The sequence below is a fragment of the Zosterops lateralis genome, assembly GCF_965231275.1.
Source record: "Zosterops lateralis genome assembly, chromosome: 31".
Classification (NCBI taxonomy): domain Eukaryota; kingdom Metazoa; phylum Chordata; class Aves; order Passeriformes; family Zosteropidae; genus Zosterops; species Zosterops lateralis.
Window position 1 is genome coordinate 1,382,956 of NC_139791.1, and position 21,595 is coordinate 1,404,550.

The window sequence follows — 21,595 nt, forward strand, 5'->3', positions numbered from 1 at the left end:
AAAGCTAAAGAACAAAACAGATGATCTTGCACATTTGCTGTCAGATCTGTTGCATCCTTCAAAGCAGCTGCCAATCTGTCTATAAATTGTCCATAAGGTTCAGTGGCTCCTTGTTTTATGGTAGAGTAAGGGGAGGATTTCTTTTTATCTGGGACAAGCAGTATGGCTCTGAGAGGTAGCGATTGAGCCAACTGATGCATTTCGACAGGGTAGGTGAGCTGCACAGCAGATGAAGTGTATGTTCCATGCCCAGTTAACATGTCGGGCTGGATTGCATAAAACGGATCACCCACTTGTCAATGCTTGTTGGCTTCTTCTGCAGCCAGGCGCTTCCATTCTAGCTCAAAACTGAGAAGATGCAATGGTGTGAGAAGCAATGATGCAGTGCTGGTACAGTCAGCTGGGCAAAGGAGGTCAGCGGTGTAGATGCAATGAATAATGTTTTTGCTGCCTCTGATCTGAGTCCGTACGTTGTGACAGTCTCCTTGGCTTTCTGGAGCATATTCCAGTCATATGGTTCCCATCTTGCAGTGCCATTGGCAATTAAAACAGGACAGCAGAGGGCATTAGCTGCATCCCAGTCTCCATCCATGACTACTGCTTTGGCAATTGCAGCTTGGTGTTCGTCAATTGGATTTGTTGCAAAAGCTGGCATTGACACTGAACAAACAGGTGGCATTGCTGGTGAAGATGGAAAGGGGCTATGGTCCCTCTGGGCTCTAGGTTGAGGGCTTGCAGCTGTTTGTTGCTCTCTCATCTGTCATGATGGTGTGACAGTTGAGCAAGTTTGGAGATGACTTGATGCAAATTGGATGAATGCTGTTTGTGTGGTGGGGCAGTGACACACTGGGATTGTCTTTGTGATCGCTGTCTGCCACGGGCTGCAAAAGCAGTCACTTGACTGTCTGAAGCTTCTGAATCAGTGTCAGAGTCAGAGGGGAGAGGGCACCCTGTTGGTCTGGGGCTGTGTGACCGTGTTGGTGTCCCTGTTCTTGCAGCTGCTGTTGCTGTTGTTGCCATGTGTGCTGAGGTTGCCAGGTGCTGTGGAGCCCGCTTCTCCCCCACGGGGGAGGGTAAGTGCTCGGTATCGCTGTGCGCCGCCACGCGCCGGCGGGTGACGCGCTCCCTTTGCTCTGGGTCACTCTGTGCCCGTGTGTGCTGATGGAGGGTCAGCTCCGCCTGCGCCGCCACGTCACTCTGGTCTCTGCCTCACGTTCTGCCTCTGTGCTGCGTCACTTGGGACTGCCCATCTCCGGCCTCGGCTCCCCCTGAGTCCCCGCCTGTCTCCACGCCCACAGAGTCTGGAGGCTGAGCCATTTCCTGTTCGCTCTCACTCCATCTCAGTGGCGGATGGGGACAAGTTCTCTGCCTGAGTCACATGATCAAGGAAATCCTGCGGGGTGGGTCTGACGGGTGTGCTCAGACCATGAATCAGACAGTTGTAAATGCTGAAAAGTTTCACGACTTTGGGGTGCTTTTGAGATGGGAGGGACGGGATTTCTGTTTTTGCCTCTCCTGCCCCTTCGAAAGCCTGGATCGCTGCCGCAGCCGCTTTTTTCTCAGCAGAGGCAACTTGCAAGGTATGATGCACCTTCCACCATACAACACCAAGCTCACGGGCAGTCTTTCCGTCTTTCCCTCCGGAAAGTGCCGAGTTCCAAAGCAGTTCTCCAACTTCCCTCCATTCCGCGGTCCTGAGTATCAAGAATGGCTCATGTAACTTTCCTTTTTTCCTGGCCCACTGGGCCAACTGCTCTAACTTCCTTCACTTTTTCTCCTCTCTTAGGGAGGATATTTAAAAGAAGCCACACTGCTGCACTGAGATCGGCATCCATGTTAGCTCTGATCCTTCTCTCCCCACTGCAGCTCACCTTCCTCCATGGAGTGGCGCTGACGTTTTTCTTCAGGGTCAGACGACCATCGCCGTGGTTCCAACCCCCCGCTCCTTTCCTCTCAGTCCGTCCGGTCTTGGTCCACTCAGCTTAGAAGCCTGGTCTGAGTCAGGTCCAAGCAAGGAGTCTTCCAGTGAGGGTTCTTTTAGTATCTAAACTCGACCCCTTGAGGACTCTTTACATTCAAACTGTAATCCTCAATAAAACTCACATCTAGACGATTTCAAGCATTTAAGCAAAAGTTTTCACATACAGCAAATCAAAACGCATTTGAGTGAAGGGCATTCCTGTTCAGGTGCCACTATCTTTCCAGGGTTACCTTAAATATAAGAGAGGGTTGGACAAAAGCAACACAGGTCTGACCGCTGTGGTTACCACTATGTTCTTCTTTTATTTCGTTCAGAATGGTGGCTTATATACATTTCTATATAGTTTACAAATTCAATAGCTTTTTCATTGGCACACAGCAGAGGAAAAAATGCAAACACACATTATTTAGTTTACTTTTAAGGTGGCTAACACGTACCTATTAACAACTCTATTCACTGACCTTCAACACCCGTTATTTTTCCCTGACACCTTAATATCTAATTCTAACTGCGCCACAAGCTTTACTAAGTAATTTTAACTGTGTCACAGGCTTCAAGGCCTCAACAACGCCTCAGGTCAAGCCTCAGTTAGGGTAGTTTGAGGTCTAAATATAAATCATGTCCTCCTTTCCTGAGGAAATCTATAACAAATAAGAGAGCTCATGCAGAGACCTCAGACAGTCATGGTCAGTCCAGAGAGCAGAGATATCACTGGTCAAGGAGATGAGTGGGGCTAAGACTCAGACCAATCAGTGTCTAGATCTGGGAGTTTTGAACTCCCTATATAAGAAGGTTTTGAACAATAAAACTGGCTGTTTTGTCTCATGATCAAGAGAACTTGAGTAATGATTTCTGTCTCCCTACCTACGACTGTCACGTAATAGAACAGCACAGCCTTGGAGAAACAGATAAAGGATTTAACTCTGGCAAACAGAAGTCATTCAATGTGCAAGCAGGATGCCAGCTCAGCTCTACAAGGCTGACAAAACAGAAGTTATGCAAAGCAATATAACTGCCCTTACTGAAAAGTAGGGGTCAAGGAACAGCCAGCCAAAAAAGACACTGGATAATGAAGACAGAGCTCAAAGAGCCACATAAGAACTTTGGCTAAGGGGTGCAATTATATCAAAGTAAGTGGGGATAGCTCATGAATGTGTAATCACTGTGTGTGATAAGAACTCTGTTCATTTCATGCTCGGTGCACTCGAATGGTGAAAGGATTGCCCAAGTGACCAGCACACTGTAATAAAGAACACCTGCTTTCAAATACTCAAAACTGTGTTTAAAAGTTTCTATCCAGCAGCTTTCAGTACCAGTGGTGTCTATGACTCCATTATCCCCCACTGTGGCAGAACATCCCCCCTTACTACAGAAGAGCTTATCTGCAGCTGGTATGAGAGCTCCAGACATTCTCTCCCCCGTGTGAAGTGATGAAACAATCTTGGCCAGTTAGTTGTTGTGAGCCAGGGAATTGTTTCTTCCTCTGGTGCTAGGAGTAGAACTCCCAGTAAACAACCGGGTGTGAGAACAGATAAGGGTAGATAAGACAGAGATTTCTGCCTGAAAAGGCACTACTTCTACAACTATAAAAGCTACACTTTTTTTCATGGAGGTAGAAGCCTCCTACACACTCTCTGGAAACATGCAAGGACTTCTCCCACATGCTCAGACATGAACTCTGAGGATACTCTCCCAGGGAAATGAGAGAAGAATTCTATGCGTACCCAAAACCAACTTGATGGTAAATTACATTGAATCCTGATTTATGCTATTTTTCTAGCTTTAATATGAGTACCTTTAGTCTACTGGTAGTTCTTTTTCTTTTATTCCGGTGCACTATGCAGTCTGTTAAATTTTTGTCTACTAAATAAATAATTCATTTTATCATAGTCCTAATCTGCCATTATTAAGACTTGCAACCGAGAGCAATCTGGGCTGCAGGCCACTCCAAACAGAGCTACTGCCAGAAATCTGAGTCAAAGACAGGACTTGTCTAAGCTCTCTATCTCCATTCACAACACTCACAGTTTCACAATGGCCCCTTGGTTCCATGAGGCCCTGCTGTATGACAATGGAGCCTTGGTTCCATTAGGTTCCGTACTGTCAAAAAGGCCTCCTTGGTTCTGCACTGCCAAAATGCTCTCCTTGGTTCCACGGGGCCCTGGTGTGTCCCAACAGCCCCTTGGTTCCATGACCATCCATAGTGTTCCCATGGTCCCTGAGATCTGCAGTTTCACAATGGACAATTGGTTAAAAGCAGCCTCACTGTGTCTCAATGAATATTGGGTTCCATGGGGCCCCACAGTGTCATCATAGACCTTGGTTCCATGATGACTCGCTGTATAACAGTGGATGACTGGTTCCATGAGGTTTTAGACTGTCAAGAGTGGTCTCCTTGCTTCTGTAGTGTGCAAATGTTTGCCTGGTTCCATAAGGTTCCTCAGTGTCCCACTGGTCTCCTTGGTTCCATGAGGCTCTGCAATGTCACAATGCTCCATAGTTTCCATCCCTCCTATCACCGATGTCCTTTTTTCCATCGAGGCCACAGTGTCTCAATGGCCCCTTGCCTTTATGTGGCCATCCTGTGTCACAATGGACCCTTGGATCCATGAGCTTCTGTAGTGTCACCATGATCTCCTTGGATCCACAGTGTCACAATGGAAAGTTGGTTCCATGGGACCCCAGAGTGTCGCAATAAACCTTTAGTTCCATGAGGTTCTGTAGTGTCACCAGTATCTCCCTGGTCCAATGAGGCCCTTAAGTGTCACAATGGCTGCTTGGTTCTGTCAGCTTTCATAAAGTCAACAATGGTCTCCTTGTTTCTGCAGTGTCATCATGAACCCTTGGTTCCATGAGGTTCAGTCTCAGTTTGAAAGACAGGTGTCTGCTAGGGAAGGCAGGAGCCTCCCTTGGAATGGAGAATGTAAACACCCTACCTCTGAATCATTATAATTTTTAAATTAAGGGGTTCTCAGGAAAAAAGATATGAGAACAGGAATAACAGTTCTTTACTAGCATGTCTAACAAGGCCAGCAAACAACAATAACTGTGGCATTAACAACAAACAGAGCCAGGCCCCCAGTGAGCCCTTCTCGGCCGCGGGCAGTTTCCCCTTTGGTGCAGTTCCGGTCACAGCCAGCAGGGGCGCTGGTGGCTCCCGGTGGGCGGGGCAGGTGCGATGATTCCCCCACGGCTGCAGGGGGCGCTGTGGCGCGGGCTCGGGGAGCGCGCGAGAATGGCGGCTTTGTCCCAGCCGGGAGGGATGGAAGAGAGGCCTCGCTGCACAAACCCCTGGGGCTGCTGATCCCAGGGCCCTGGCAGGACTCTGGGGAGCAGCAGGCTGGAATGGCAGGGATGAGCAGAAATCCTGGGGCGCTGGACGAGATGTATCAGACACTCTGCGGCGATTGCTGGGACTGCAGGATGTCCCAGCAGGGCAGGGGGTGCAGGGCCCAGCAGCAGGAGAAAGGCAGCTCGCAGCTGGGTTGTAGCAGTGGTGGGGAAATTCCTTTCCCCAAGCAGCAGCTTGACCATCCTCTTCCCAAAGCTGAGAGTGAGTGCCCCAGCCCCAATCCTTTACCTGCCTCCCTGTACTTGTAGTATGTCTGTCTCTCTGAGAGAAACTCTAAAAAACCAGAGGAGTGCCACCAGACACCCTCCATCCCTGAGGACTGGCCACCTCCCCCTGTCTCAGGCATTCAGCCATCAGTGCGTCTTAGCATCTCAATGTGAGGAAAAAAAAGCATAACTTAAAAGGAAAGAAAAAGGAAGAAAAGGAAAGGAAACCCAATCCCCAGCTGGTTCCTAAATGTCACTGGTCTCCTTGGTTCCATGTGGCCCTGCTGTGTCACCACAGCCTCTTGGTTCCCAAGTTTCTATGCTCTCAGCAATGGTTCCTCGGTTCCAACAAGGCCCTGCTGTGCCTCAATGCACCCTTGGTTCCATGAGGATCTGGAGTATCACAAAGGCTCCTTGGTTCCACAAGGCCTCACTGTGTCACAATGGACCCTCTATTCCAGGAGGCCCTACAGAGTCACAGTGGACCCTTGGGTCCGTCAGGTTTCATCATGTCACAGTGGACATTTCATTCCATGAGCTTTTGTACTGTCAACAACAGTTTCCTTGGTTCTGCAGTGTCACAATGGCCCCTTGGTTCCATGAGCTTCTGGAGTGTAACACGGTCACCTTGATTCCATGAGGTTCTGCAGTGTCACAATAGAAACCCTTGTTCCATTTGGCCTCCAAGTTTCACAGTGTTTGATTCCATGAGGCACCACAATGTCCCAATGGACCCTTGGATCTATGAGGTTCCATAGCATCCCAATGGTCACCGTGGTTCCATGAGTTTCCTTAGTGTCACAATGGTCTCCATGGTTCCCTTGGGCCCTGCTTTGTCACAATGGTCTCCTGGGTTCCAACGAGGCCCTGCTGTGCCACAAAGGACCCTTGGTTCCATGAGGTTCCCTGGTATCACCATATTCTTTTTGAATCTGCAGTGTGACAATGGACCATTGGTTCCACGTGGCCTCAATGTGTCACAAATGTCTCCTTGATTCCATGATTGCCACAATGGAGACTTGTTTCTATGAGGTTCTGTACTGTCACAATTGTCTCCTTGATTCCATGAGCCCCCACTATGTCACAATGAACCCTTGGCTACACAAGGCCTTGCAGGGTCTCAAGGGTCTCCTTCGTTCCATGAGGAAAAGTTTTGCATAAACACTGAGCAAAGCTTCCTTTACACACCTGGGAACATCTGTTTGCATTCAAAAGAGGAGTTAGAGGTGAGGATTGCACCAGCAGCTTCCATCTGCAACAGAGATCCAGGACAGGGACAGAGAATTGAGCTGAAAGACTCAGAGAATTCTGCTTACAGAGATCATTTCTGGTCACACTGTCCCTTGTAGAAAGGTGACATCATTCCAGGCAGCCTGTACTGAGCATGTGATTCCTGAGTGGGGTTTGTTGTGTCGGAAACCTGCTCAGCCCTTTCCATTCTTTCCTCACAAACAGGAAAGCTTCTCCTGGGCCTGTGTGCAGGCAGAGCCCTGAGGAGAGCAGGTGGGACATGGTGCAATGGGCTGGGACACCCAGCTGAGAGCTCAGGGGACAAGGTTCTGATGCAGGCACAGGGATGTCAGTCCCAGGTGGGCAATGTCAGACATGGTGAGGTTGGGGTGAGGAGCAGGTTGTCCAAACAGGGTCAGACTGCAAGGGGCTTATTCTTCTTTGTGCTCAGACCTCCTAAGGAGACATTCAGCATCAAGATCACTTGAGAAATCACCTCTTCTCTGTACTGGATAACAAAAAAAGGGCTTGATTAAAAAAAAAAAAAGTAATGACATGCATTTTGAAATCTTCCTCCATAAGAGAACTCCAAACTGACTCCAATCAGCTGCACAAGCCCTGGAGACATGAAGACAAATGAAGGAAGACAAGGAGCTCCTCAGGGCTTTCTGTATTTTAATCAGCCCCACACTGGATTTGGGGCTGAGTCCAGGAGCCCCAGGCACAGAGAGAAGGTTGAAGAAGCTGCTCAAGGAGTCAGAAGCAAAACTCCAAGTCCCTTGGAGCATCCCTGGGCCCCAGGGAGGGCAGGGAGTGCCAAAGGCTCCCCAGGGACTGGTGAGAGCAGATCCTTGAGGGCAGGATTGCAGGGAGGCCAAGGCTGTGAGCAGGGAACTGCAATGCTGAGCAAGACCCATAGAGGGATTGAACCCACAACCTCAGTGATATCAGCACCATGCTTTAACCAACTCAGCTAAAAGGTCAAAACAACACAGAAATTTAGTGGCAAAATACAGAAAGTCAAGGAACTTTGGCAAAGACTTTAGGAAAACATCCAATTCAACATAAAATTCTTATTGTAGCAGTACCTTCATTTGCTTAGCCCATTTTACCTGGGAACCTTTAACCCTTAAAATATTAAATTGCCCAAAAACCTTCCGAGTAAAGAGAATTAGAAGGAGAAAAAATAAAGAGAGATATAGAAAGACAGAAGATATAAAGAAAGACACACATACAGCTACAACTCCATGGATCCAGCGTGGGTGAGACACAAACCCCAGGAGAAGGAGGGTCCACACCATGGGCCGAGCTTGTGCTCCATCTTTTAAGCCCCTGGGCCTTTGTGTGGCCACTGTGACAGTGCAGAACCAAGGAGAGCATTGCTGACAGTACAGAACCTCACAGAACCAAGGGGCCATGGGGACACTGTGGGGCCTCATGGAATCAAGGGCATCATTGTGAAACTCAGGGGCCCCAGGGAACCAAGGGAACATGGAACAGGCCTGGCTGGTTTGGCCTCCTGGGGGCTGCTGGACAGGTCTGGCTGAGCCTGGCATGTTGAGGGCTGCTGCTCATCTGCCCCTGAAGCCCTGGGGTTCTCTGCTCTCCTTCCTGTGGGAAAGAACTGTCCTTCTCCTCTAGGGGCCCCTGGCCAAAATTGGGATTCCTCCTCCTAATTTCCTTATATGCAAAGATTGTTTGATTGTAAGATGAAATCTGCCAGGAGAGACAGACCTGGCTGGTTTGGCCACCCAAGGGCCACCTCCCATTTGCCTTTGAAACACTGGGACCATGTGCTTTTCTTTAATACAGGAAAAAAGCACCTTTCATGTCCAGGTGCCCAAGGCCAAAGTGTGGAATTCACCTCCAGAATTCCCTATATCCAAGGATAGCTCCCAGACCAAAGCTGCCAGGAGAGACAAATCTAGCTGCCCTTGGCTTTCTAAGAGATGGTTCTCATCTATATTTGAAACACTGAGGCTCTGTGCTTTCTTTCCTAATATAGAAAACTCTTCTTCCTGTCCAGGCAGCTATGGCAAAAATTGAGAATTCACCTCCAAAATTCCCTATGTCCAAGGATTGCCCCAAAAAGGCAACAAAAAGACAAAAGGTGCCAGGGGAGACAAGTCTGGCTGGCCTGGCCTAAGGGTGGCCACCTGTCATCTTCTTCCAGAACACTTGGACTTTGTGCTTTTCCTTCCTACAGATAAAACCATCCATTTCCACCAGGCGCCCATGGCCAAAACTGGGATTCCACCTCCAAACTTCTGTACATCCAAGGATTGCTCCCAAGTTTAAGCTGCCAGGACAGACAGGTCTGGCTGCCCTTGGCCTCTCGGGGACTGCCTCTCACCTGCTTTTGAAATACTGAGGCTCAGTGCTTTCCTTCCAATGGAAAAGAACTCTCCTTCTTGTCAAGGTGTCCATGGTCAGAACTGAGATTCCTCTTCTCAAATTCCGTATGTCTAAGAATTCCTCCCAGGCAAAAGCTGCCAGGACAAACAGCTCTGGCTGTCTTGGCTTCCCAGGATCCACCTCTCTCCTCTTCTGCCTTTGAAACTGTCCTGGGTTGACAGTGCTCTCTATCCCATAATCCCATATCGTGGACTCCCTTGTTATGTCTAAGAGGTGTTCCGTCCCCTTTAGGGGGGGCGGGCACTGGCCTGCTGGCTTGCTCCGCTGCTGCTTTGGCTTTGGCTTTGGCTTTCTGCTTCTAGGCGCTTGCTGTCTCGCAATTTTTCTGCTAGTTTCTTGCCCTTTCGTTCTTTTGTTTTTTTTCCTCCCTTTCTTTCTGCCGCCTCTGTGCTCTGTTTGTTTTTTTTTTTCCCTTTTCCTCTTCTCCCTTCCCCCCCCCCCTCCTTTAAGATTTAGGACCGGCACCCGGAGCTGATCTGGCTGGAGGAGTCCGTAGAGGATCGCCGGGGCTCGTAAAAGAAGCTGCGCGCGCCCTCCCCCTCACAGTAACCTGAGCTTTTTCTGTTCTTTTTTTTCCCTTGTGTCAGGGGGTGTTTATTCATTTGTTAATAAACCGGTTTTTTCCACTTTGTGTTCAAGAGATTCCTTCCCAAACCCAGGGTTGGGGGGAGGGGTGGTAGAGGTTTTGTTATTAGGGGATTCCTTGAAGGTTTTCCCCTAATTCAACCCAAACCAGAACATATTTTGGTGCATTGGCCGGGAACCCGAGTCAAAGAAAGTGGAAAAAACCTTAATAATAATACTGGTGATTCTAATTGTTTGGTGGGTGTATCAGGATGCTTTTTTCTGGACTCGTAATGGCATTCGGGGTGAAAGCCTGTCAATATTTCTGGTCCCTAGGGTTTTTTGAGGTTTTATTACCTCTGTGGTGTCTAGGGTTATTTCCTTACCCGGAGATAGCTTTAGCATTTCTTCTTATACGTAACTTATGTTGCCGTGGGGCACTAACCAGAATATTGACCGGGCTCGGATTGTTTGTGATTGTTTACAAGAAGGTTGTAAATATGTTTGATGATTCGTTGTTATGGTTGGGCACTCAGTTTGTTAGGGGAGAAGCAGGGGAAGAGGTTTTTCAGCCTCTGTTTTCCCTCTTCTCCTTTGAATTGTTTATATCTTTATTAGGAAATGTTCAGTTTCCCCTGAGTGTCAAAGAGACCATCTTTCTGACATTTAATTTAATAAGCATTCTCTATATTGTCTGCAGTTTATATAAATTGAAAGCTGAGATTTCCAAAGGGGCTAATGAGACTTCTGAGTTACCAGCAAACCCAAGTAGGAGAAATCTTGAGTGGAGTGGGAAATGGGAAGATATGGGCCAAATTTTAAAGGAATTTTCCGACCCTATAGCCTGGGACTTTCCATCTGAACAAATTCAGAACCCAGCCGAGGTGGCTAAGTATTTGAAAGAGAGGTGCCAGGGTAATACCAAGGAGAAAAGGATTATTACAGTGAGCTGGGCCCTGGCATATGTTTATCGCACTCTCTTAGATACTGAAGGGCAGCAGACAGAAAACAGGGAACAGGGAGATAAGCTAGTTACTATCCCAATTACTCAGGCTGCAGCTAGTATCCCAGGCTCCAGGCCAGTAGTCGAATCAGACAGCAGGGCTCAACCGAGGGCTGTTGCTGCTAATAGAAGAGGCGGAAATTGTACAACTAAGACCGATCGCAAGGTGGAGGATGATGATGATAATCCAGGAGAAGGACCTTCACCAAAATCAGAAACTACATCGAGGGGTGTAGATTCTGGAGCCAATATTGATTCATTTTCCCTAAAGGACCTTCGAGGCCTGAGGAAAGATTACAGACGACAACCTGATGAATCTATAATAAGTTGGTTAGTCCGCCTTTGGGATGCTGCAGGGGAGGCTACAGTTCTGGATGGCACTGAAGCGAGGCATTTGGGATCTCTGTCGCTAGACCCTGTTATTGATCAGGGCATGATGAGGGAGGCTAGCCCTCACAGCCTCTGGGAACGGATTCTGGACGGTGTAGCACAAAGATACCTGTGTGCAGATGACCTTTATTTGCAGCAGACACAGTGGAGGACCATAGAACAGGGGATCCAACGTCTGAGAGAGATGGCAGTAGCAGAGCTTATTTTTTCAGATGACGTAACAACTAGGAATCCAGACCTGGTAGCATGTACCCCTGTAATGTGGAGGAAACTTGTGCGACTTGGGCCATCTGAATACGCCTCTGCCCTAGCAATAATGAAGCGAGAGGAGACAGATGAGACTGTGCTCGATATGGCGAAAAAGCTTCGAGCATATGCTGATGCTGTACATGGCCCAACTCATGCCAGAATTGCAGCTGTGGAAACACGACTGCAGAAATTAGAGGACAAAATAGAGGAGAATCATAGGAAACTCAGGGAAGAGATTAAGGAGGACTTCCTCCAAATCTCGGCTGTGCAAATTAGAGGCCCTGGTATCCAACGCAGGCGCTCCTTTGATGGGGAGAGAAGGTACACCCCACGAGCTGAGTTGTGGTTCTTCTTGCGTGAATCTGGAGAGAACATGAGGAGATGGGATGGAAAGCCCACTGCTGCTCTGGCACAACGGGTACGTAATTTGAAGGAAGGTAGGATTCAAAGAGGAAGTCTCAATAAACAGAGAGCAGCTCCAGTTATTCGCAGCCAGGATGTTAAGTATGATGTCGATGATGACATGTCCGATCCCCTTGAAGGAACCTCTAAGACATATACCCCAGGGAAGAAGGATAACCATGCTTAGAGGGGCCCTGCCTCTAGCCAGGTAGAGGTTAGGGAGAATCGTGTGTTTTGGACTGTGTGGGTTCGTTGGCCTGGCACATTGAAGCCACAAGATTATAAGGCTTTGGTTGACACTGGCTCACAGTGTACCTTGATCCCCTCGAGATGTGTAGGGGCAGAATCGATTTCTATTGCTGGTGTGACTGGGGGATCACAGGACTATACATTGGTGGAGGCAGATGTGAGCCTGACTAAGAATGAGTGGAAGAAACACCCTATTGCGACCGGCCCAGAGGCCCCATGCATGGGCATAGATTACCTCCGGAGTGGGTATTTTAAAGACCCGAAAGGGTTCAGGTGGGCCTTTGGAGTAGCGACTGTGATGGCAGAAATTATTCGACAGTTCAACACCTTGCCTGGACTGTCCGAGAACCCGATCACCGTAGGACTTATGAAGGGAGAAGAACAAGTAGTACCAATTGCCACTTCAATAGTGCATCGGCGGCAATATAGAACCACTCGAGATGCTGTGATCCCCATCCATAAGATGATTCGAGAGCTGGAAAGCCAGGGGGTGGTCAGCAAAACCCACTCACCCTTTAATAGCCCCATCTGGCCGGTGCGGAAATCTGATGGAGAATGGAGATTGACTGTGGATTATCGTGCCTTGAATGAAGTGACCCCACCTCTGAGTGCAGCCGTACCAGACATGCTGGAACTGCAGTACGAGCTGGAGTCCAAGGCAGCGAAGTGGTACGCCACTATCGATATTGCAAACGCATTCTTCTCTATTCCTCTGGCAGCCGAATGCCGGCCTCAGTTCGCCTTCACATGGAGGGGAGTGCAGTACACCTGGAACAGACTGCCCCAGGGGTGGAAACACAGCCCCACCATCTGCCATGGGCTGATCCAGGCCACACTAGAAAAGGATAAGGCCCCAGAACATCTACAATATATTGATGATATCATTGTGTGGGGAGACACAGCAACAGAGGTGTTCGAAAAGGGAGAGAAAATCATCCAAATTCTCCTGGAAGCCGGCTTTGCTGTTAAGAAAAGTAAAGTTAAGGGACCTGCTCGAGAGATCCAGTTCCTAGGAGTGAAGTGGCAAGATGGACGGCGTCAGATTCCTACGGATGTTATTAACAAAATTACAGCTATGTCCCCTCCAACGGATAAGAAGGAAACACAAGCTTTCTTAGGTGCTATAGGTTTCTGGAGGATGCACATTCCGGAATACAGTCAGATTGTGAGGCCCCTTCATCTGGTTACCCGCAAGAAGAACGATTTCTATTGGGGTCCTGAGCAGCAGCAAGCTTTCACCCAGATCAAGCAGGAGATTGCTCATGCTGTAGCCCTCGGCCCAGTCAGAACGGGACCAGATGTGAAGAATGTGCTCTACTCTGCAGCTGGGAGTCATGGTCTGTCCTGGAGCCTTTGGCAAAAGGTACCTGGTGGGACCCGAGGCCGACCACTGGGATTTTGGAGTCGGAGCTACAGGGGGTCTGAAGATAACTACACCCCAACGGAAAAGGAAATCTTGGCCGCCTATGAGGGAATCCAAGCTGCTTCAGAGGTGATCGGTACGGAAGCACCACTGCTCCTGGCACCCCGACTACCAGTGCTAGGGTGGATGTTTAGAGGAAAGGTTCCCTCCACCCACCATGCCACCAGTGCTACCTGGAGCAAGTGGATTGCCCTCATTACACAACGGGCCCGAGTTGGGAAACTGAATCGCCCTGGAATTTTGGAAGTAATCACGAACTGGCCCGAAGGTGAAAGTTTCAGCGTCGCCGATGAAGAACAAGAACCAGTGACTTGGGTTGAGGAAGCTCCGCCATACAACCAGCTGCCGGCAGAGGAAGGACGTTATGCTTTATTCACCGATGGTTCCTGCCGCGTCATAGGGATGAGTCGGAGGTGGAAAGCAGCTGTCTGGAGCCCCACACGACTGGTCGCAGAGGCCACTGAAGGAGAGGGTGGATCCAGTCAATTTGCTGAACTCAAAGCCATTCAACTGGCCCTAGATATTGCAGAAAGAGAGAAATGGCCAAGGCTCTATCTGTATACTGATTCTTGGATGGTAGCCAACGCTCTGTGGGGATGGCTGAAGAAATGGAAAGAGGCCAACTGGCAGCGTAGAGGAAAACCCATTTGGGCTGCTGAAGAGTGGAAAGATATTGCTGCCCGGTTAGAGAAACTACCGGTGAAGATTCGCCATGTAGATGCCCATGTCCCCAGAAGTAAAGCTAATGAGGAGCAGCAAAACAATCAGCGGGTAGATCAAGCTGCAAAAATAGGAGAGTTGAAGATAGACCTAGACTGGGAGCACAAGGGAGAGTTGTTCCTAGCACGATGGGCCCATGATGCCTCAGGTCACCAAGGTAGGGATGCCACCTATAAGTGGGCACGAGACCGAGGGGTGGATCTAACCATGGACAGCATTTCTCAGGTTATCCGTGACTGTGAGACGTGCGCTGCCATTAAACAAGCCAAGCGGATGAAGCCCCTCTGGTATGGAGGGCGGTGGTCTAAGTACAAGTATGGGGAGGCCTGGCAGATTGATTATATCACACTGCCTCAAACCCGCCAAGGCAAGTGCCATGTGCTGACCATGGTAGAAGCCACCACGGGATGGTTGGAAACCTACCCTGTGTCTCATGCTACAGCCCGCAATACTATTCTGGGCCTTGAAAAGCAGGTCCTTTGGAGGCACGGTACTCCCGAGAGAATTGAGTCAGACAACGGGACTCATTTTAAAAATAATCTTATTAAAACCTGGGCGAGGGAACATGGCATTGAATGGGTGTACCATATCCCCTACCATGCACCAGCTGCAGGTAAAGTGGAAAGGTACAATGGGTTGTTAAAAACCACCCTGAAAGCATTGGGTGGGGGGTCCTTAAAAAACTGGGAACAGCATTTAGCGAAGGCCACCTGGCTAGTTAACACCCGAGGTTCTACCAACCGAGCGGGTCCTGCTCAGTCCCAGCTCCTTGATATAGTAGATGGAGACAAAGCTCCAGTGGCCCATGTTAGAGGTTTGTTGGGAAAGACAGTATGGATCAACCCTGCCTCGAGTACAGACAAACCCATCCGTGGAATTGTCTCTGCTCAAGGACCAGGTTATACGTGGTGGATAATGCAGAAAGATGGAACAACACGATGTGTACCTCAGGGAGATCTGAATGTGGGGTGAAACAGAAGGAAACGTGTAAGTGTCAAGGGTTTGAGCAAGTAAGATGAATGGAAATGTGTAAGTGTCAAGGGTCTGAGTAAGTGAGATGGAAGTTTTTTTTATTGTGTGTCCACGATATGGGATAAGGGGTGGAATGTCCTGGGTTGACAGTGCTCTCTATCCCATAATCCCATATCGTGGACTCCCTTGTTATGTCTAAGAGGTGTTCCGTCCCCTTTAGGGGGGGCGGGCACTGGCCTGCTGGCTTGCTCCGCTGCTGCTTTGGCTTTGGCTTTGGCTTTCTGCTTCTAGGCGCTTGCTGTCTCGCAATTTTTCTGCTAGTTTCTTGCCCTTTCGTTCTTTTGTTTTTTTTCCTCCCTTTCTTTCTGCCGCCTCTGTGCTCTGTTTGTTTTTTTTTTTTCCCTTTTCCTCTTCTCCCTTCCCCCCCCCCCCCCTTTAAGATTTAGGACCGGCACCCGGAGCTGATCTGGCTGGAGGAGTCCGTAGAGGATCGCCGGGGCTCGTAAAAGAAGCTGCGCGCGCCCTCCCCCTCACAGTAACCTGAGCTTTTTCTGTTCTTTTTTTTCCCTTGTGTCAGGGGGTGTTTATTCATTTGTTAATAAACCGGTTTTTTCCACTTTGTGTTCAAGAGATTCCTTCCCAAACCCAGGGTTGGGGGGAGGGGTGGTAGAGGTTTTGTTATTAGGGGATTCCTTGAAGGTTTTCCCCTAATTCAACCCAAACCAGAACAGAAACACTTGGGGTCTGTGCTTTCCTTCCAGTGGAAAAGAACCATCCTACTTATCAACACAGAAATGGCCAAATGTGGGATTCCACCTCCAAAATTCCCTGTATCCAAGCGTTGCTTTCAGATAAAAGCTGCCAGGACAGAGAGGTCTGGCTGGCCTTGGCCTCTGGTGGCCGCCTTTCATCTGCCCCTGAAACATCAGTGTTCTGTGCTTTCCTTCCTATGGAAAAGAACCGTCCTTCTCCTCCAGGCGTTAATGTCCAAATTTGGTATTCTGCCTCTAAAATTCCCTATATCCAGGGATAGGTCCCAGACAAAATCTTCCAGGACCATCTAATCTGGCTGCCCTTGGCCTCTGGTGACTGCCCCTCATCTGCCCCTGTGACATGGGGGCTTGGTTGGTTCCTCCCTATGGAGACCATTGTGTGACTCTGTGGGAACTCATGGAACCAAGGGGGGCCATGGTGACACTTTGGGGCCTTGTGGGACCATGGCGACCATTAAAACCCTTCATGGCCACATGTAACTAAGGGACATTGTGACACCTCAGAGCCTCGTGGAACCAAGGGGCCATTGGGACACTGTGGGGCCCATAGAACCATGGGAACATGGAATAGGTCTGGCTGGTTTGGCCTCCCAGGGGCCACCTGACAGGTCCAGCTGATCTTGGAATGTCAAGAGCTGCTTTTCATCTTCCCATGGAACATTTGGGCTCCATGCTTTCATTCCTATGGAAAAGAATTTGACATCTTTTTAAATACCTATTGCCAAAATTGATACTTCCCTGAAAAACATTGCATACATGAAAGGGTATCTCCCAAAAACAAAACCCTGCCAGGTCTGGATGGCCTTGGCTTCTGGTAGTCACCTCTTGTTTGCCCCTGAAACAATGGGGCTCTCTGCCTTCTATCCTACAGAAAAGAATCAGCCTTCCTGTGCAGAGGCTATGGCCAAAATTAGAATTTTGCCTCTTAAATTCTGTATATCAAAGGATTGCCCCAAGACGAGAAGAGCCAGGACAGACAGGTCAGGCTGGCCATGGCCACTGGAAATTTTCTTAAACTGTGAGCATAATGTTGTCATTTGCCAAGACCTTGGAAAGGGCCCAGAGACCTCCCAAGATGGGGTTTGGAGGTCTCAAGCATATGACCACTAAAGAGGCACAAAGGAGCTCTCTACTCAGTGGAGTGGAGACTGAGGATGGAAGAGGAGAGCCATGGGAGTGCTTGAATGGTGGTTTCAGAGATGGTGGATCCTTTTGACATAGCAGAGAACAGACAGAGAAAGAAAAACTTAGTACAAAGCGCAGCTCGGGAGGGAAAAGAAAACAGAAGGAGAGTGGAATTTATCTCCCAGGGCAGGGCTATGCTGCAACACATCGCCCAGAAGGAGTCTGGAGCAGCCCAAGGCTGTGTGTGGCCAGGCAGAGGCAGGCAGGAGGCAGAGCTGTCAGCAAAGGAAGGGCCCAGCCAGGTGGGGCAGCTGGGGGATGACGACAGCCTGCAGGGACAGAGGCGCAGGGCATGGACACCGTAGGACAGCCTGGGCTGCACAGGGCACAGGGATGGGCAGCAGCTGCAAGGCCCTGACACAGCCAACTCCTGCAGCACTTGGGCCATGGCTGCTGGGCCTGGGCCTGAGCCATGAGCAGGAGACAAGTGACCCTTGCAGCCCTGGGGCCTCATTGCCTCCTTGGCCCTGCTCAGCAGCCTGGCAGGGGCCGCCCCATGGTCCTGCCCTTGGCATTGCACATCCCCACATCCCAGTGGCCTGGGAAGAGCCCTGAGCACTGAGGGAGGGACAGGATGTGCCTTGGCAGGGGCTGGGGCTCAGGCCTTGGCCCTTCGCATTCCTGAAACACATCCAGGTTTGCTCAGCATCAGAGACGCCTTTGCCTTGTTTGTCCCCACCTGTCATCACTGCCTGCAGTGTTCTGCTCTAAGTGGAACCTGGTGAAACTTTCTCAGTCATGTCCCTCAGTGGGTCCCATTAAAACTTCAAGAAATTTTGCATTTTTTAATCTGACTTTAAGTTCTTCAGAAGTTTTTTGAACACTCTCTCAGGGACTGAGTTGAATGTAAACAACACCAAAGCCCCAGGAGTCTCATTAAAGTCCTTGTGCTGTGTCTGTGCTGCTGAGCTGGGCTGGGCTCCTGGCACAGAGGCAGCTCCTGGCAATCAAGAAGAGCTTCAAAAAGACATTTCTCCTGAGGAGCAGCTCCTCTCACAGCCCAGCAGGGTTGAGGACACTGCCTGCAGGTACCTGAGACGAGAGAGGCAGACAGAGGCTCAAAGCAGCTGGAAGGACAATTCTGAGCTTCTTCATGGAGAAATCTTCACCCCTTCGGACACAGTAAGTCTGTGGCTGCAGGGATCTCCTAAAGCTGACCCAGGACAGGACTGACAGCACTGTAAGGATGGCTCTGCTGCCCTTTCTGCTTTGGGGGAGGATGTGCTCCAGAGCGGGGCTGCCCTGGGCACCGTCAGAGGGACAGGGCAGGACGGCTCCTGCTGCCAGGGACGGCTGCCTGGGGCTGAGGCTGGGGCTGCAGCCAGGGCTGCCCAGGGCTGTGGTGCAGAGCAGGTGCTGCAGTCCTGAGGGCTCTTGGCCAGGCCAGGGGATCTGCCACCTGCCAGGGGCAGCTCTCAGCCTGCCTGGGAGCTCCCCATGGACTGTGGGGGAAGTTGGCGGTGGAAGGAGTGACTCCCATCAGGGCAGATTCCTCCTGCTGCGGAGATGGTGCTGCATGGCCAGGGCTGCTCTCAGCTTTCTCCTAAAGGAAAGGGAAAGAGGCTGTCAGGGTTGTCTGTGTCACTGAGACTCCTGCACTGTCACCCTGGGGATCAGCAGATCTGCCTCAGAGCAGCCTCAGAAAGTGCCTTCTCACCCTCCTCTGCCTGCAGACAGCACCAGCAGCACCTTGGCTTGCAGCATCTCTGTTTGTCTGAGCTGCCCTTAAGGCCCTGGTGCCAGGGAGATTCCTCTGGGCAGTGGCCTGTGCTGGGAGGGGTGTGCAGGGCAGAGCTGAGCCCCCAGGGCTGGGCTGGGCTCTGGGAGCACTGGCAGGGACAAGGCTTGGATAGGGAGAAACAGCTGCCAGTAGGCCCAAGTCCAGGCAGCAGAGAACAAGACCAGCCCTTGATATCCCTTTCTGTCCAGCTACACAGGGAAAAAGAGAAGAGTTTGAAGGGATTGACTTTGAAACTGGAGTGTTGAAAAAGTCCAGTTTATATTTCAAACACCTTTGAAGTCTGATCATTCTGAAAAAAAGGGAGGTGAAATGAACACAGGGGCCCTGTGCGAGAACCAGAATGTCTGACTGCACTGGGGCACATGAATTTCTGTGTTTCCTTTGGGCATCCTGGCGTTCAGACTGACACCACTACTGAATAAGTGGATTATTGCTACTTTAACGAAACAGGCGCTTACTGACCAGGAAAAACCCAAGCCCAAAACATAAAAAAGGCAAGTGAAATTTGCCCAAAGACAGAGAAGTAAATACGAGCGAATGTGTAAGAAAATAGCACAGGACTAACTCAAAGAAGTTGGTCCCTCCTTGTCACTGTTTTCTTTCAACAGCCCACCATGCCCAATGTGAAGAAATGTCCAACAGCAGCTCCATCAGACACTTCCTCCTGCTGCCATTGGCAGACACACGGCAGCTGCAACTCCTGCACTTCTGCCTCTTCCTGGGCATCTCCCTGGCTGCCTTCCTGGGCAACGGCCTCGTCATCACCGCCGTGGCCTCCAGCCACCACCTGCACAGCCCCATGTTCTTCTTTCTGCTCCACCTGGCCCTCACCGACCTGGGCTCCATCCTCACCACTGTCCCCAAAGCCATGCACAATTCCCTCTGGGACACCAGGACCATCTCCTATGAAGGATGTGCTGCACAGGTGTTCTTTTTTGCCCTTTTCATTGCATCAGAATTTGCATTCCTCACTGTCATGTGCTACGACCGCTACGTGTCCATCTGCAAACCCCTGCACTACGGGACCCTCCTGGGCAGCAGAGCTTGTGCCCACATGGCAGCAGCTGCCTGGGCCAGTGCCTTTCTCAATGCTCTGCTGCACACGGCCAATACATTTTCCCTTCCCCTGTGCCATGGCAATGCCCTGGGCCAGTTCTTCTGTGAAATCCCACACATCCTCAAGCTTTCCTGCTCCAAATCCTACATCAGGGAATTTGGGCTTCTTTTGTTTTCCATGTGTTTGTCATTTGGCTGTTTTGTGTTCATTGTTTTCTCCTATGTGCAGGTCTTCAGGGCTGTGCTGAGGATCCCCTCTGAGCAGGGACGGCACAAAGCCTTTTCCACCTGCCTGCCCCACCTGGCTGTGGTCTCCCTGTTCCTCAGCACTGGCACATTTGCCTACCTGAAGCCCTCCTCCGTCTCCTCCCCCCTCCTGGAACTGGCCCTGTCAGTTCTGTACTCAGTGATGTGTCCAGCCCTGAACCCCCTGATCTACAGCCTGAGGAACCAAGAGCTCAAGGCGGCAGTGTGGACACTGATCACTGGGCAATTTCAGAAGCACTAAATTGCTGGCCAATTTCTGCAAATCACTTGTAATAAAAGTCTTCTTTGATAGCACTTGTTGATTTGGTTGTCGGGTTTTTAGTCTTTGTTTAGTTTTCAATGGTGTTCACAAAGAGAAGCCACTGTTTTTGTCTTTGCTTGTTTAGACTGTCTCCACATTTTCTGGGGCCCCAGACTGCATCATTGTGGAGCTATGCTCTATGTAGCTTTAAATAAATTAAATGATCTCCCAGCAGAGTTTTCTGCAGAGATCCTCCTTTTGTTCCCTTCTCTGGGGCTGCAGCAGCAATGTCTGTGTGCAGAGCTGGGGGCAGATCAGGGCTGGCACAGCAGCTGTGCCCAGGAGCAGCAGCCCTTGGTGTTGCCAGTGCTGCTCCCGTGGCCCTGCCCCACTGCCCTCCTGGCCCTAGTGTTGCTGTAGGGCCTGAGGGCTCTCGGGGCCGGGCACAGGGCTGGAGTGGCAGTGCCGGGGCTGCAGCAGGGACAGGCCATGGGCACTGCTGGGGCAGCGCTGACGCCTCAGGGCAGGGCCTGGGGGCTCCAGGCTCCTTGCCCAGGCTCTCTCCAGAACACGCCCAGGCCAAGGCTCAGCACAGAAAAGCCCCGTGAGCAGCCCCAGGGTGGCCATGGGCAGGCTGGGGACAAACAGCATGGCTGGGGCTCTGCAAGGTCCCTGGGGGAGATGGGAAGGAGCAGCAGAGCAGGGGCTGATCCATCCCCACTGCACTGGACACCCCAGGGCAGCGTCCCAGAGTGTCCTCCTGCACCTGCCAACAACATCCTCCCTCTGCAGCCCTGGCCTCTCCCCCAGCTCACACAGGTGCAGGATCCTTGCAGGCACAGACAGGGCAGCACTGGCTCAGGAGCCCCTGTTTGCAGTGCCCAGAGCAGGCCTGAGCACCCCCATGGTGTTGGTGTGGGGAGATGAACCTGAGGGAGCACAAATGCCATCAGCCCCTGGGGCCAGGAAGGGCTGGGGGACAGGAGGGAAACCACTCAGGTTATTTCCTTTGCTCTACCTTTGCTTTCTTTCCTCTTCTCTGTCCCAGATTTCTTCCTACTACCCATCCTTGTCCCCTCCATTGCAAACCACCCATCCCTGGTTGCTCTTTCCTCTCTCACTCCACTCCCCATTTCAGTTTCTGAGTTGGTACCACGAGAACATCCACTGGGGATC

At 50.5% G+C, this 21,595-nt stretch overlaps 2 protein-coding genes across 3 annotated transcripts in view; one reads left to right on the plus strand and one right to left on the minus strand.

Moving 5' to 3' along the window:
• The window catches only part of LOC310920622 (olfactory receptor 14A16-like), a gene marked incomplete at its 3' end in the record, with an annotated part of 597,990 nt that overhangs the window by 14,563 nt on the left and 561,832 nt on the right, over window positions 1-21,595 (minus strand). The window lies entirely within an intron of this gene.
• On the plus strand, window positions 163-20,624 carry LOC310920685 (olfactory receptor 14J1-like; the record flags this gene model as incomplete). The annotated part of the gene is made up of 4 exons (XM_083880744.1): window positions 163-175; window positions 999-1,073; window positions 19,536-20,317; window positions 20,565-20,624. The coding sequence occupies 4 exons, from the start codon at window positions 163-165 to the stop codon at window positions 20,622-20,624; spliced, it is 930 nt and encodes a 309-aa protein (XP_083736870.1).